Below are 17,699 nucleotides of genomic sequence, written 5' to 3' on the forward strand. Positions count from 1 at the left end.
ACCAAGGAACTCATTATTGACTTTCGGCGGGATGTTACTCCTACCCCCCTACACATTAACAGCACAGAAGTGGAATGAGCGGAGAGTGTCAAGCTCCTGGGAGTGGTCATCCACAACAAGCTGGTATGACAACTGGACCACTCAACATTGGAGACGGTTACAGAGAGTGGTGAATTCAGCCCAGACAATCACAAAGGCCAACCTCCCATCTATAGAATCCATCTACCAGGCCTGCTGTCAAGGAAAGGCCACCACCATTCTCAAAGATCCATTCCACCTGGCAATGTTTTTCTACAACCTCTACCATTAGGGGAGAAGGTACAGAAGCCTGAACACACCCACCAGTCGGTTTCGAAACAGTTTCTACCCTACTGTTGTTAGAGTACTGAATGGACTCATAAAAACCTAACATTCACCTGTACCTATGTTTTTGTTTTTACCCTTACTTATTATTCACTTTTGTATGCTAATTAACTATTTGATCCACCTGTATTGCTCGCTAGACAAAGATTTTCACTGTCTGGATCAGTGGTGCTGGAAGAGCACAGCAATTCAGGCACTAGCCGAGGACAGGCGAAATCGACGTTTCGGACAAAAGCCCTTCATCAGGAATAAAGGCAGAGAGCCTGAAGCGTGGAGAGATAAGCTAGAGGAGGGTGGGGTGGGGATAGAGTAGCATAGAGTACAATGGGTGAGTGGGGAAGGAGATGGAGAGGGTGGAGTGGATAGGTGGAAAAGGAGCTGGGCAGGTCGGACAAGTCCGGACAAGTCAGGGGATCGTGTTGCTGGAGGTTAGAAACTAGGATGAGGTGGGGGAAGGGGAAATGAGGAAGCTGTTGAAGTCCACATTGATGCCCTGGGGTTGAAGTGTTCCGAGGCGGAAGATGAGGCGTTCATCTTCCATGCGTCTGGTGGTGAGGGAGCGGCGGTGGAGGAGGCCCAGCACCTCCATATCCTCGGCAGAGTGGGAGGGGGAGTTGAAGTGTTGAGTCACGGGGCGGTTTGGTTGATTGGTGCGGGTGTCTCGGAGATGTTCCCTAAAGCGCTCTGCTAGGAGGCGCCCAGTCTCCCCAATGTAGAGGAGACCGCATCGGGAGCAACGGATACAATAAATGATATTAGTGGATGTGCAGGTAAAACATTGATGGATGTGGAAGGCTCCTTTAGGGCCTTGGATGGAGGTGAGGGAGGAGGTGTGGGCACAGGTTTTACAGTTCCTGCGGTGGCAGGGGAAAGTGCCAGGATGGAAGGGTGGGTCGTAGGGGGGCGTGGACCTGACCAGGTAGTCACGGAGGGAACGGTCTTTGCGGAAGGCGGAGAGGGGTGGGGAGGGAAATATATCCCTGGTGGTGGGGTCTGTTTGGAGGTGGCGGAAATGTTGGCAGATGATTTGGTTTATGCGAAGGTTGGTAGGGTGGAAGGTGAGCACCAGGGGCGTTCTGTCCTTGTTGCGGTTGGAGGGGTTGGGTCTGAGGGCGGAGGTGCGGGATGTGGACGAGATGCGTTGGAGGGCATCTTTAACCACGTGGGAAGGGAAATTGCGGTCTCTAAAGAAGGAGGCCATCTGGTGTGTTCTATGGTGGAACTGCTCCTCCTGGGAGCAGATCCCCCACCTCATCCTAGTTTCTGACCTCCAGCAACATGATCCCCTGACTTGTCCGGACTTGTCCGACCTGCCCAGCTCCTTTTCCACCTATCTACTCCACCCTCTCCTCCCTGACCTATCACCTTCATCTCCTTCCCCACTCACCCATTGTACTCTCTGCTACTCTATCCCCACCCCCACCCTCCTCTAGCTTATCTCTCCACACTTCAGGCTCTCTGCATTTATTCCTGATGAAGGGCTTTTGCCCGAAACGTCGATTTTGCCTGTCCTCGGATGCTGCCTGAATTGCTGTGCTCTTCCAGCACCACTGATCCAGAATCTGGTTTCCAGCATCTGCAGTCATTGTTTTTACCTCTAAGATTTTCACTGTACCTCAGTACATGTGACAATAAATTCAATTCCTCATGCCCTTTTAACGATGCTCAACACCTACAGTGAATTTTAAAATAAACGCACATTTCTTAGTCTCAGCCATATTTTGCACTTTCAGCACTTTTTCGTAACTGGAGTGTCAATCCTTTTGATTTAGCAGAACGCGAGTGTTTCAAGCAGCGTTTGTGGTTTGGTTAGTTTGGGAGAGCTCTGGTGAGGAGAGGGTTAACCTCAGAGCGCAAAGAGAGAGCGAGAGAGAGAGAGATCGGTCGAGGCCTGGTCCCTCGTAGCAGCAGCGGCGTAGAAGGGGAAAGTTTGGTCAAAGTATCTCGGCGGAGGCGGTGGGAAGCCAAACTTCGTGTCGAGTTCTTCCTAGGTGAGCGAGGGAGGTTTTCGGAGCACCGGCGCCCTTTTGGGACTTGGAAACTCTGGTTGAGAGGAAGAGAAGGAAGGAAGGACGATGGGGGAGAAGAAATAAACGAAAAAGGAGTCACCAGCGGGGAACTAAGAAACAAGGAAGGTGCTCTCGGTGTTGGTGGAGCAACGTACAAGTCTCTGCTACTTAACCGTGCGTCTGTCAAAAACAAAACCCAACCAAAGCCACAGAGCTGCGTTGGTCTGGACGCCGGCCGGAGAAAGTTTACTCAATTTATTCCCCCCACCACCACTCTCCCGCCTTTACTGTACCTGGAGGAAATAAGGTCCCTTTCCTTCCGGCTGTGTGTGTGTGTGGGTGGGGGGTCCGAGACTGGAATGAGCTGGGGCAGTCTCTCGGGCGCTCACCTGTAGCACGTAGGGTAGGGTGGAGGAAAACACAGTCACGTTAATAAACAAGGAGCAACTCTAAAGGGAAAGGGGGGGATTTTAAAAAAAAGACGAAACTCCATTGATTTTAAGTGGAAAATTGCACATTTGGTGTATTTTCTGGAAGCAAATGCGGGAGTCGTGATGGAAATCCACTGAGGGCACCATTTTCACCTTTATTCCAAAGAAACAAGATACGCTGTTTGCGCTTCTTACACCTGTCTCCCCGTAACTGGGGATGGTGACGATGTGGAGGATTTAATTGTTAATCAGGGAGCAGCCCGGGGCCAGCCTTGTGTCTATCTCTCGCGCTCAGGTGTGCTGCTGCTGCTGCTCGTGCGGGCCGCCTCACCTGTGCTCACCTGCACCTCGCGGGCCGCCTCACCTGTGCTCACCTGCACCTCGCGGGCCGCCTCACCTGTGCTCACCTGCACCTCGCGGGCCGCCTCAGCCTCCTCCTCTTCCCGCCACCTGCACCATCATGAAGGTGACAGTGCAGTTCGGCCGCACCGGGATTGTCGTCCCCTGTGGAGACGGGACCCTGACCGTCCAGCAACTCATCCGCCAGGCCGTGCAGAGGTATTGCAAAAACACCGCCAAGGTAAGCAGATGATCCACACCCACCTCTCCTCCGCCCACCCACCTAAAACATAACCAGCCACCTCTTCCCCCCCCCCCCCCAAACGGAAATAAGCCAGGGGAGAGACAGTGTTTTACCTGGTGACAGCTCACCCTCCAACATGACAGCTCTAGAAATGTTAATTGTGAATAGGGAGCATCAACAGTCACTTGACTGCATGAGGTTTATAGGGTGAATACAGGATTTTCAGTCCAACTGGTTCATGCTGTACTTGAACCTTCTCTGACATCTCCTCCAACCCTATCAACATAAAATTCTGTTCCTTCCTCCCTCCTCCTAAGTGCATTGACTTATTGTAGAGAATGTAAACTTTTTCCATAGTCTAACTTCCAAAAGTGATAGGTCTCCTTTTTAAATTTCCAAAAACTATCCATTCATCCCATATACTGACAGACTTGCATCCTGGCACCATTCTCTCAATGCTGCTTAAAAATAATTGGAAGAACTCATTCAAAATGTAAACATTTATAGTTGGAGGCTGTGAGACTTTTTAAACATGCACTTCTTAGGTCCTTGACCTGAATGGAACATGTCCGTTTTGGTTTGTGTTCGGAATTTTTAAAAATGTTAACTGGACAATCCAGTGCATTTAAGGAATGCACTTGTTCCACGTTTGCTTTTACATCCGATGACGATTAAGATCTAAATTGATGTTGTCATCAGAGAAAAGGTCGAGTGTTCAGTGTAATTTGTCTTGCTCCATGGCTACTGATAGGATTCTGAGTAAACATTATCAGGCATTCTTGTTGTGCAGTGGTAATGTACCTACCTTTGAGCCAAGAGGCCTGGGATCAAGTCCCACTTGTGCCAGACCTCTTCGGACAGGTTGATTTTAATTCTGTTTTTTTAAATCAGGTATTCCTTCACCTAATGGTTTTAGATTTGGCAACAGATGATTCCCTAAATGGATATAAAACCAAAGGGGTACTGCCTTATCTTGCTTTTAAAATGTTACTAACTTCACTTCTGACTGAGTGGCAGTATTCTTGGCTCTGAGTGAGAAGGATTGGGCCCAAATCCAATCCAGAGGTTTGACCTCAAAACTTTGGCTGATGTTATGGTGTGGCACTGAGGGAATGTTGCGTTGTATGAGGTGACATCTTTTGGAGGAAGTGTTCAGCTGCAGCTCTGTACGTCCTGTCTGAAGAGGACATCAAGAAGCCCATGATACTGTTTTCAAGAAAAATAGGGGAATTCTTTCTGCCATCTTGGATCAACATTTATCCCTTGACCAACAACAGAAACAGAATATTTAGTCATTGATCTCACTACTGTTTGTTGGATCTCACTACTGTATGTACATTTGCTGTTGCATTTCATATAGTGCAACAATGGCTACACTTCAATGTCATGTACTTTGTGACATTGAGGGTGTGAAAGATGCTATTGAAACCTTTCTCCATTATGCAATACTTTGTTCGACGAGCTTTGTCCTTTACAACACCTATTTTTCCCAAATATTTGAATTTTGTGGTATATGATTTATTTGAAACTTGTAAAAACCAAGCAGCACAACAATTTTTATTTTTATTCAAGTCCTTTCTCAATTACAATAATATATACATATACACAATTGATTATTATGTATTTTGCAACATTACTTTCATAACTGTAATTGATTTTTTCCATGAAGGTTACAGCAGAGTCTTTGGACCTCTGGAGGAAAAAAAATTGCATAAGCTATCCCATGTTGTTCATTGAAACATGACTTACAAAACCAATATTGCTGATTTAGGGAATACGAGGCAATTTCCAGGATATGGAAAAGAATATAGAGAATATAGTCATACAGCATGGAAACCGACTCTTTGGTTCAACTCATCCATACCAATCAGTTATTCCATCTAACCTAGTCCCATTTGCCAGTATTTGGCCCATATCCTTCTAAGCCCTTCCTATTCATCTATCTATCTAGTGCTTTGTAATCTTGTAATTATACCAGCCTCCACCACTTCCTCTGGCAACTTGATCTGTATATGCGCTACCATCAAGTCCTTTTTAAATTTTTCCCCACTCACCATAAACCTATGCCAGTTTTGGACTCCTCAACCCTAGGAAAAAGACCTTGGCTACTCACCCCATCTATGCCCATCATGATTTATAAATCTCAATAAAGTCACCCCTTTACCTTCATAGCTCCATAGAAAAATGTTCCAGCCTATTTGGTGTCTTCCTGTAGCTCAAACCCTCCAGTCTCTGAACAACCAAATTTTTTCTGCACCCTCTCAAGTTTAACAACACCCTTCCTATTGAAGGGCGACCAGAATTGTACTCAGTACTGTAAATGTGGGCACATCAATGTCCTGTACAGCCGTAACATGACATCCCAACTCCGAGTCAATATTCTGACTAGTAAAGGAAAATATATCAAATGCTATCTCCACCATCTGTCTGCAAATTCACTTTTAAGGAACTATGCAGCTGCACCCCTTAAGTCTCTTCGTTCACAAGACATCCCACGGCCGTACCATTAAGTATATAAGTCCTTCTCTAGTTTGCCTTACCAAAATTCATCTATCTATCTAGTGCTTTTTAATCTTGTAATTATACCAGCCTCCACCACTTCCTCTGGCAACTTGATCTGTATATGCGCTACCATCAAGTCCTTTTTAAATTTTTCCCCACTCACCATAAACCTATGCCAGTTTTGGACTCCTCAACCCTAGGAAAAAGACCTTGGCTACTCACCCCATCTATGCCCATCATGATTTATAAATCTCAATAAAGTCACCCCTTTACCTTCATAGCTCCATAGAAAAATGTTCCAGCCTATTTGGTGTCTTCCTGTAGCTCAAACCCTCCAGTCTCTGAACAACCAAATTTTTTCTGCACCCTCTCAAGTTTAACAACACCCTTCCTATTGAAGGGCGACCAGAATTGTACTCAGTACTGTAAATGTGGGCACATCAATGTCCTGTACAGCCGTAACATGACATCCCAACTCCGAGTCAATATTCTGACTAGTAAAGGAAAATATATCAAATGCTATCTCCACCATCTGTCTGCAAATTCACTTTTAAGGAACTATGCAGCTGCACCCCTTAAGTCTCTTCGTTCACAAGACATCCCACGGCCGTACCATTAAGTATATAAGTCCTTCTCTAGTTTGCCTTACCAAAATGCAACATCTCACATTTCTCTAACTTCAAGTCCATCTGTCACTCGGTCCATTGGCCCATTGGATCATGGTATTGTTGTACTCTGCAATAATATTCTTTACTGTCCACGACATCATCTATTTTGTAGGACATGTAATATGTAGTAAAGCCTTAACTTTAAAGTGCTTGTTCTTTGTTTTCATTTTCTTCTTAGCCTTAATCCATCTGTCTTCATCTTTTACAGCTCTACATCCTTCCATGATGTCTGCATTCCTCTAATCTTTGCTTCTTGAGCATTCCTGATTTCCATTGCTCACAATTGATGGCCTTGACTTCAGTTGAATGGATGGAAATCAAGAGTTTAAGACCTCAACTACTCTGCATCTTCTTTTGCGCTCTCTCTCGCTCTCTCTCTCAAGATGCTTCATCAAATCTACTTCATCTGCCTTTACATCTATGTGGTTTGGGTAATGCTTCTGTGAAGGTCTTGAGATGCTTTACTAGTTTAAAAGTGCTATAAAAAGGCATATTATTGATGGATATGAAAAAACAATGAATTGAAGAGATATTAATAATGCTTATCTACAAATCCCCACAAATCACTGATTATGGTTATTAGTGGAATAGTTGGTCATTTCCTTGATTTCATCCTAAGCCTCAGAAAATTGGAAGTCCATTGTAGGATATGTCATCATTTTCCAAGTGAAAGTTTGTGTTTCAAATGGTGAATTTACCTTCTTATCGATGTTTGTCACAAGGCTTAACTTGGGCCGTCAAAGCATCGTCAATGTTAATTTAGGCTTTGTAAATCAGAAGTTGAAAGAAAGATTTGAGTTTATGTAACACCTTTTTAATAGCTTAAGACATCCTAATAAACTCATAAAACCATGTACTACTTTCAGCAGTGTAGGAAATGTGATAGCTGATTTATGCACAGCAAGACTCCACAAGCCCCAATGTTGCAACATTCAGAAAGGATAAAGTACTTTAAATGAAAAAGTGAATGATTGCAGTAACCACGGACAAGTGGTTTTGCATAGTTGTGAATCTGTTGGAATCTTTTCAAATCTGGCTTTGAAGATAGTTTTAAAATTTAAAATGCGGTAGAGAGTGTTTAACAATTGCATTGTTTTAAGTTCTTGGGAAATTGTGCTGTTGAAATAATTGCGATGGGCTGAGGTCTAATCAAATATTGGACCCTGCCAAATAGTCAGTCATGAGCACAGAAATCCCGCCTGTTCCAGGAAAGCACTATGACCACTGAATGTTTGAATTCTTCTTAACAGATAGTAACAGATATTGCCCAGAAATTTTGGTTGGTAGATAATTTTTTCAGGCTTTGTCTGCCAATTTTCACTCCTTTCTATCCACCGTGAAGCTGGAGATTGATCTTTGCTGGGGATGGTTCACAAATGCTGGTAGTTCTCTCATGATCCATGAACCTTGGGCAAGATATTGTGTGAGCCCTTTGAGAATGTTGCTGGGCTTTCTGATGAGATTGAACCTGGGTCCTGCTCTCTGTACAATGAGCTGATCCCTACCATAATAGCAACCGTAATTGGCCTTCATACTCTCAATCCAATGAGTCTAGCTGGACATAGGACCTTTCTTTCCTATTGAATCAGCTATCCACTAGATAAACAGAATTTTTGAGGAAAGCTTTTACTGATTTATTAGAGTTAAATGAAATTCATTCTGCTTCATGACCTGAGTTCAATTTATGGACAAGTGCTTTTGCTATTTGGAAGAATTAACTGGATGTTAATAACGTCTTCAAAATTGTTTGGAGCTATAAAGGTCACTTATTATATATCGTATTGAGGAAGGATTTGAATGGTGCTAAAAGTTGCAAGTAAATGACTGTAGAAGTACCTATTGAAATTAGGAACAACTATTTCCTAGAATTTAGTTGTGCAAATAGCTAATCATTTTTAATTCCCTCCTGTCAGTTCTCGCACCTTACTCCCGCCCGAAACCTGAGTTCATCTTGCCATCCATTTTCTAACTCATCCTAAGCACTGTTCACCAATATCTCTATGTTCACTGAGCTGTGTTAGCTGTTGACCCATCAATGCCTTAATAATAGAATTCTCATTCCAGTTCATTTTACATGGCCTTATAACCTCTTTTTGATCATCTATACTGATATCTCCTCATGTGGTTTAGTGTAAGCTTTTTGATTACATATCTAATTATAGTCCTGTGAAGCACAAGGGTTGTTTTTTTTTCACAATTCGAAGGCACTATATCAATGTAAATTTTATTAGTGTTATCTGGTCTTAAGCTTTTGCTACTTTGCTGACTAACTGGTGGTTGATACTATTCATGCTGACTTTAAGTGGAACTGCATTTTCACTTGCTCGGGGAATCCATATCCAAATTGTGTCTCCGTTTTACCCCTGATTGCAAGCCAGTTAGGAGGTTTGGCTTCAGTGAGCTGCATGAGGCTGCATTTTATTTGCCTGCTGTATTTCCAATTTAAGCGGTAGGTTGGCTCATTTGCACAGGCGATTCTGGTGCAAATTAAGATGCTAGTTTGACGGATGCACAAAGCCAGGCTTGGCTCTTAATGAATCTAAGTGGGCGGAACTAGAAGCGTTTGAAATTGCAGGCAACACTTTTTAAAAAAAAGTCAGAAGAACATTATATAACCCACATATTGTTGACTGATTGCTGAAACAGTTTGATGCTGCATTTCAAGACAGGCCTGTACCAATTTAACTGTGACTGCAGTGATTGAGAAATTGAGATTTTAAATGTTAAATGCCTTCAGCTGGGTATTGCCATGTTTGTGTACCAGAACAAGCAAATTACTCTTCAGTGGTAAATACACTGAGCTCAATGGAACCAATTTGAAAATTATGTATTCATTCTTGAGATGCAGCTTTTGCAGACAAGACAGGCATTTATTGCCCATATTGAGTCACTTTCAGTAGCTGGTGTTGGACCATCATGAACTGCTGCAATCTGTATGGTGGAGGTGCTCCTGTTGGATGAGGAGCTCTAAGATTTTGATCTGGTGAGAATGAATTGTTGTCTGATTATGCTTCTGTGAAGTACTTTGGGACATTCTCCACATTAAAGACACTGTGTAAGTGCAAGTTGTTATCATACACTGAAACCTTCTATCTTTTTTTAAGTGTCATCATGTGGAGAACAAGTGATTGCTTCTTGTAACTCTTAAACTTATGTGCCTCATCACACAGTACAATAATGGTGATGTTGAGCAATTTATAAGACTGTTAATGCTACTTCATTCAAAATTTCATCTCATGTAACTGGCATGTTTAGCTCGTATTTGGATGGCAGCCCAAGGATAAGGGAATTAGTAGATGAAAAGGAACGTTTATCACTTTATTTTTTCTCTGAGGTTTCTATATCTTGTGTTTGCAAATTCATGATAGTCATAGAGATGCACAGCATGGAAACAGAACTTTTGGTCTATCTTGTACATGCCGACTAGTTGTCCCAAATCAATCCAGTTCCATTTGCTAGCACTAGGCCCACATCCCTCTAAACCCTTCCTATTTACAGGTATATACCCTTCCAGGTGCCTTTTAAATGTCGTAATTACACTAGCCTTCACCACATCCTCTGGCAGCTCATTCCATACATGCATCACCCTCTGCATGAAAACGTTGCCCCTTAGGTCCCTTTTAATCTCCCCCCCCCCCCCCCCCCCCCCCCCCGGAAAATACCTTTTCTATGTACCATACCCATGCCCTTTATGATTTTACATACCTCTATAAGGTCACCCCTTAGCCTCCAACACTCCAGGGAGAACAGCCCCAGCCTCTTCAGCTCTTCCTATAGCGGAAACCCTCCAACCCTGACAATGTCCTTATAAATCTTTACTGAACCCTTTCAAGTTTAGCAACGATAGGATGAAGACCAGAATTGCACACAGTATTCAAAAAGTGGCCTACCCAATGTCCTGTACAGCTGCAATGTGACCTCCCAAATCCTATGCTCAATGCACTGACCAGTAAAGGAAAGTATACCACACGGTGCCTTCACAATCCTGTTTACCTGTAACTCCACTTTGAAGGAAGGAACTATGAACCTGCACTCCAGGGTCTTTTTATTCAGCAACACTGCTCAGGATCTTACCATTAAGTGTATAAGTCTTGCTCTGATTTGCCTTTCCAAAATTCAGCATGTCATATTTATCGAGATTAAATTCCATCTGCCATTCCTCGGCCTATTGGACCATCTGATCAAGATCTCGTTGTACTCTGAGGTAACCTTCTGTGCTGTCCATTACACCTCCAATTTTGGTGTCATCTGCAAACTTACTAACCATCTTTTCTATGTTCACATCCAAATCAGTTGGTGGACCCAGCACCGATCCTTGTGGCACACCGCTGGTCACAGGCCCTCCAATCTGATAAGCAGCCCTCCATCATCACCCTCTGTCTTCTAACTTCAAGCCAGTACTGTATCCAAAAGGCTAGTTCTCCCTCCATTCCATGTGACCTAACCTTGCTAACCAGTCTACCATGAGGAACCTTGTAGAATGCTTTACTGAAGTCCACTTAGATCCACCACTCTGCCCTCTTCATCCTCTTCGTTACTTTTTTAAAAAACTATCTGTTAAGAAGAATTCATGTTGACTATCCCTCATGGTGGCACAGTGGTTAGCACTGCTGCCTCACAGCGCCGGAGACCCGGGTTCAATTCCCGCCTCAGGCGACTGACTGTGTGGAGTTTGCACGTTCTCCCCGTGTCTGCGTGGGTTTCCTCCGGGTGCTCCGGTTTCCTCCCACAGTCCAAAGATGTGCAGGTCAGGTGAATTGGCCATGCTAAATTGCCCATAGTGTTAGGTAAGGGGTAAATGTAGGGGTATGGGTAGGTTGCGCTTCAGCGGGTCGGTGTGGACTTGTTGGGCCGAAGGGCCTGTTTCCACACTCTAATGTAATGTAATCTAATCTAATCTAAATCCCTAATCAGTCCTTGTCTTTACAAATACATGTAAATCCTGTCCCTCAGGATTCCCTCCAGCAACTTGCCCACCACTGATATCAGGCTCACTGATCTATAGTTCCCTGGCTTTTCCTTATCACCTTTCTTAAACCGTGGCACCACGATAGCCAGCCTCCGGTCTTCCGGCACCTCACCTGTGGCTATTAGTGAAACAAATATCTCAGCAAGGGGCCAGCAATCACTTCCCTGGCTTCCCACAGATTTCTATGGTATACCTGATCAGGTCCTAGGGATTTATCCACCTTTATGCATTTTAAGACATTCAGCGCCACCACTTCTATAATATGGGCATTTTTAAACACGTTGCCGTCTATTCCCCACATTCTATATCTTCCATGTCCTCCTTCACAGTAAACACTGATGCAACATACTCATTTAGTATCTCCCTCATATCTTGCGGTTCCACACATAGGTGGCTTTGCTGACCTTTGAGGGGTCTTATTCTGTCCCTAGTTATCCTTTTGTCCTTTACTTATTTATAAAATTGCTTTGGATTCTCCTTAACCCTATTTGCCAAAACTATCTCATGTCCCCTTTTTGCCCTCCTGATTTCCCTCTTAAATATACCCCTACTGCCTTTATACTGTTCTAAGGATTCACTTGATCTCTATTGTCTATACCTGACACTCGCTTCCTTCTTTTTCTTTACCGAAACCTCAATTTCTCTAGTTATGCAGCATTCCCTACACCTACCAGCCTTGCCTTTCACCCTAACAGAAACATACTGTCTCTGGACTCTTGTTATCTCAGTTTTGAAGGCTTCCCATTTTCCAAATGTCCCTTTACCCGTGAACGTCCGCCTCCAGTCAACCTTTGAAAGTTCTTGCCTAATACCGTCAAAATGGATCTTCCTCTGATTTAGAACTTTAACTTTTAGATCCAATCTGTCCTTTTCCATTGCTATTTCAAAACGAATAGAATTGTGGTCGCTGGCCCCAAAGTGCTCTCCCACTGACCCCTCAGTCACCTGCCCTGCCTTGTTTCCCAAGAGTAGGTCAGGTTTTGTACCTTCTCCAGTAGGTACATCCACATACTGAATCAGAATATTTTCATGTACCCACTTAACAAATTCCTCTCCATCTAAACCCTAAACACAATGGCAGTCCTGATCAATATTTGGACAGTTAAAATCCTCTACCATGACCACCCTATTATTGTTACAGATAACTGAGATCTCCTTACAAATTTGTTTCTCAATTTCCCACTGATTATTGGGGAGAGGAATCTATAGTACAATCCCAGTAAGGTATCCATCCCTTTCGTTTCTCAGTTCCAACCTAATAATGTCCCTGGATGTATTCCCAGAAATATCCTTCCTAAGTATAGCCATAATGTTATCCCTTATCAAAAACACCATTTCCCTTCCTGTCTTGCCCCCGCTCCCCATCTTTTCATAGCATTTGTATCCTGGAACAGTTCTATCCATCCCTGAGCCACGTCTCTTTAATTGCTATCATATCCTAGTTCTATGTTCCAAAATATGCCGTGAATTCATTTGCCTTCAATGTTAGGTTTCTTGCATTGAAATAAGTGCAGTTTAATTTATCAGCCCTACCTTGTTCTCTGCTTTGTCCCTGCCTGTCCTGAGTGTTTGACTTGCTCCTTTTCCAAGCTGTACCAGTCTCAGACTGATGTCTTTCCTCATTATCTCCCTGTGTACCACCACAACCAAACCCCCCACCCCCTTGCCACCACTCTTATTTGTTTAAATTCTCCAGAACAGCTCTAGCAAATCTCCTCACCAGTATATTGGTTCCCTTGGAATTCAGGTGCAATCTGTTCTTCTTATACAGGTTACTTCTACTCCAGAAGAGAGTCCAATGATCCAAAAATGTGAATCCTTCTCCCCTGCACCAGTTCCTCAGCCATGCATTCATCTGCTCTGCCCTTGTATTCCTACCCTCACTAGCTCGTGGCACTGGTAGTAATCCAGATATTACTACTCTCGAGGATCTCCTTTTTAAATTCCCAGCCTAACTTCCTAAATTTTCCTTTCAGAAACTCGTCCTTTTCCCTTCCTATATCATTAGTTCCACTGTGTACAATGGCCTCCTACTGGTCCCTCTCCCCTTTGAGCATATTCTGCACTGTCTATGAGATATCCTTGATCCTGGCACCAGAGGGGCAACGCACCATTCTGATTTCTTCTTGTTGGCCGCAGAAATGTATGTCTGTGCCTCTGATTAAAGAGTCCCCTATCACAAACTGATTGCTTGGAACTTGATGTATCCCTCGTTACATTAGAGCCAGACTTGGTACCAGAAACTTGCCAATCGTGCTACATCACCCCCTTCATTTTCAAAACGGCATATTTGTTTGATGTGGGGCTGGCCACAGGAGACTCCTGCACTACCTGCCTCCCTCTCCTACCTTTTCTGGAGGTAACCCATTCACCTCTTTGTATCTGTGGTGTCTCCCCCTTCCTATGACTGCTATCCATCGTACTCCCTAGCTCCTGTAAATTTCTCGTTGCCTCTAACTGCTGCTTCAGCTGATCCATGCGATCCAACAGGATTCGCAACCAAACACATGTCCTGCAGGTATAATCATAAGTAACCTGGAAACTCTGTTCAATCTCCCACATCCAACAGAAGAGCACATCACTCTACTAAAGGCTATCTTTGTACCTTAACAGTCAACAGACCCAGAGAGTAGCATCATCTTACTGCTCTTAAAAAAAAACATTGCGCCAGGCTAACTTGGAATCTATATTTTATATTTTTAAAATTTAATCAAGAGACAGATCTGAGTAAAACATATAATCAAAAAGAACCCACTGTACTCAGTATTGTAGATTTATAAAAGAAAATCAAGGTTACACTTTTTTTAAAAAAATGCACTTCACTGCTGCTCCTGTGTTGTGAGCTCTCCCACACCGGTTTCTCCAAGGTCAATTGTGAATTTCACTGTTTGTTCATTTTTCTTAGACACATTGTGTTGTCCAGAGATACTTGAACTCAAACAGCAAAGGCAGTAGCAGATTCACTATTGGTATGTGATAGCTCTTTGGAAAAGAAAGAAAAAAAGAAGCCTTCCATTTGTGTAGCTGGATATTGTAAAGCACTTTTACAGCCAATGGAGTGTTTTTGAAATTAGGATGTGGGAAATGTAGCAACCGGTTTGCACACAACAGTGTTCTACAAATAATAGGGACTTGATCTTCTATTTCAATGAGGTAATTTTGAAGGAAAATAAGTGGTATATTTAAATTAAATCTCATGAAATCTTATGTGGACCACATAGTCTGGTGCAACTACCATTTTTACAGCAAGGTTTTGTCCTTGGAATTTTCCAGAGCTAGCCCATGTTATGAGGCTTTATTAAAAATTAACTTGTGCAGTCATATTATGACATATTTCTGAAGCAGGTAACATGAACTGAGATCTTCTGACCCAGAGACAGGGAGATTATCATGACATCACAAGAGCCCTTTAGAGTCATAGAGTCAGACAGCATGGAAACAGACCCTTCAGTCCATCTTGTCCATGTCGACCTGGTTTCCCAGAATTAAACTAGTCCCATTTGTCTGCGTTTGGTCCATATCCCTCCACATCTTTCTCATTCATGTACCTGTCCAAATGTCTTTTAAATGTTGTAACTGCTCCTGAATCTACCACTTCCTCAGGCAGTTCATTCCATATACTCACCCCCCTCTGTGTGAAAAAGTTGCTGTCAGGTCCCTTTTAAATCTTTCTCCTTTCCTCTTAAATGTATGCACTCTCATTTTGAACTCTCCTACTCTGGGGAAAAGAACTTTGTTAGTCACCTTATCTACAAACCTCTATAAAGTCACCCTCCAATCTCCTTTGCACCAGGGATAAAAGTCCCAGTTTATCTAGGCTCTCCTTATAACTCAAACCCTTAGACATGCTCGTAAATCTTTTCGGCACACTCTCTCTAATTTAATGCCACCTTTCCCATGGCACAGGGCATGACTATTGTCACTGTTCACAAGTCTTTAATGTCAGTGTAAGCATTTTGAATGAGCCTATTTGAACATGTTGTTGGACATAGGTAAAATGAAGGGCTTTTGCCCGAAACGTCGATTTTGCCTGTCCTCGGATGCTGCCTGAATTGCTGTGCTCTTCCAGCACCACTGATCCAGAATGTTGTGGGACATCCCTAGTGCAGGTGAGATTTGAACCTGAATCTTCTGGCCCAGAGGCAAGGACTACCACAGTGCCACAAGAATTATTACCTCCAGCTTATTAACCCAGTGACATTGTGAATGGCATAGTAGCAAACAATGGCACTCACAATGGTATTTGAACCCATAACCTTGAAAGTCAGAGGCTTGTGCACAACTGAGCTTGTCGGGCATATGGACTTTCTAATTCCCCGGATGATGAAAGAGGTATAACTTAACATTAGAAAGAAAAAGTGTGCTTTATGGCAGAAAATACAATGGCACATCACCATATGAATACTGAAGATTTAGGAGGGAGGTGAATCACCAAATCTGAGACGCAAAGAAGTGATGAAGAAAGGAGAGCAGCTAACACAAAGGGAAATCCAATTTTACTGTCGGCAGATAAAGGAGAAGTATGGCCAATCAGAATCCAATAAGGGATTTGCACATGGAGGCAGGGAGCATGATAGCTGATAAATGAATTCTTTGCATCTATCTTTACAAAAGAGGAGGATACTGTCAAGGCCATGGTGACAGGGTAGCAATCTCCATCACTGGAAGGGATCAAAATGAATAAGATAGACTTCTTGGATAGATTGTTAGCTCTTGACGATTTTGAAGAAAATGAGGACAGAGAATGCAGGGGTACCGGGCATATTCTTTCAGTCTTCCCTGGACTCGAAAGGTGACAGAAGACTGGAGAATTGCAAACATTACATCCTTTTTCAAGAAAGGTTGTGGGAATAATCCCAACAATTACAGACCAGTTAGTTTAACTTTGTTGGAAGAAATTTCTCCACAATGAATTATTTAGGATGCAATTCATAGTCGCATGGAAAAAGTTGGATTGATTAGCGAGAGTCAGCAATAATTTCTAAATGGGAAATCATGTTTAACTAATTTGCTGGAGGCATTTGAAGTTGCAGAAAGAGTTGGTGATGGTGACACTTTGATGTTGTAGTAGTTTGGCAGATGGAGTTCAATTTGGATAGATGTAAGGTATTGCATTTTGGTAAGGCAAACCAGGGCAAGACCTATACAGTTAATGGTAGGGCCTTGGGGTGTGCTGCTAAACAAAGAGACCTAGGAGGGCAGGTGCATAGTTCATTGAAAGTGGAGTTGCAGGTAGACTGGTTGCTGAAGAAGGTGTTTGGCACGCCTACCTTCATTGGTCTGAATGTTTGGTGTATGAGTTGGGACGTCATATTGTGGCTGTACTTGGCATTGGTGAGGCCACTTTTAGATTTCTGCAAACAATTCTGGTCGCCCTTCTATAGGAAGGATGTTTTTGAACTTGAGAGTGTAAATCTTTTCAGCACTAGGACATTGCTGGGACTGGAAGATTTGAGCTATGGAGAGAAGCTGAATAGGCTGGGGCTATTTTCCCTGGAAGGCTGAGGGGTGACCTTATAGAGGTTTGTAAAATGATGAAGGGCATGGATAGGGTGAATAGCCAAGATCTTTTTCTCAGGGTAGTGCAGTCCAAAACTAGAGGGCATAGGTTTAAGGTGAGAGGGGAAAGATTTAAAAGGGTCTTGAGGGGCAACCTTTTCACAGAGGATGGTGCATGTATGGAACAAGCTGCCAGGGGGAATGGTGGAGCCTGGTACAATTATAACGTTTTAAAAGGCATCTGGATGGGTAAGCGAATATGAAGGGTTTAGAGGAATATGGGCTAAATGCTGGCAAATGGGACTAGATCAGATTAGGATAACTGGTTGGCACGGATGACCGAAGGGTCCGTTTCTGCGTTAAAAACTTTATGACCCTAAGTGGATCTCCAGAAGGTTATGATGTATTGATACACAGCAGATTTGTGAGGGAAGTGAAAAGTCATGGCATAAATGGGTCAGTAGCAAAGTGGATACAAAATTGGCTGATTGATATCAAACAGAAAGTAATGGTCAATGGATAGTTTTCAGGTTGGAGGAAGGTTTGAAATGGGGTTTGGTTTGGGTTCCTTGCTTTTTCTGATATATAATAATGATCTAGATCTTGGTTGCAAGGAACAATTTCAAAGTTTCCAGATGGCACTGAGAGTGGATGAATTGTAACTGAGCAGAGGAC

At 43.2% G+C, this 17,699-nt stretch overlaps 1 protein-coding gene across 2 annotated transcripts in view; it reads left to right on the forward strand.

Annotated features, from left to right (window-relative positions):
• The first annotated feature begins 2,230 nt into the window (after nt 1-2,230).
• Nucleotides 2,231-17,699, forward strand: part of LOC122551426 (partitioning defective 3 homolog B-like) — a 1,013,066-nt gene continuing 997,597 nt past the window's right edge. The window contains exon 1 of one of the 2 annotated variants that reach the window (XM_043693310.2): nt 2,231-3,383. In XM_043693310.2, coding sequence (XP_043549245.2) covers nt 3,264-3,383 — 120 coding nt within the window. In that variant the 5' untranslated portion in view covers nt 2,231-3,263. The remainder of the gene's footprint in view (nt 3,384-17,699) is intronic. The other variant, XM_043693308.2, reaches the window with a different exon arrangement.

This window comes from Chiloscyllium plagiosum, unplaced genomic scaffold (assembly GCF_037043375.1).
Source record: "Chiloscyllium plagiosum isolate Xiang-an unplaced genomic scaffold, Cpla_swu_hap1 HiC_scaffold_7, whole genome shotgun sequence".
In the NCBI taxonomy this organism is placed as follows: domain Eukaryota; kingdom Metazoa; phylum Chordata; class Chondrichthyes; order Orectolobiformes; family Hemiscylliidae; genus Chiloscyllium; species Chiloscyllium plagiosum.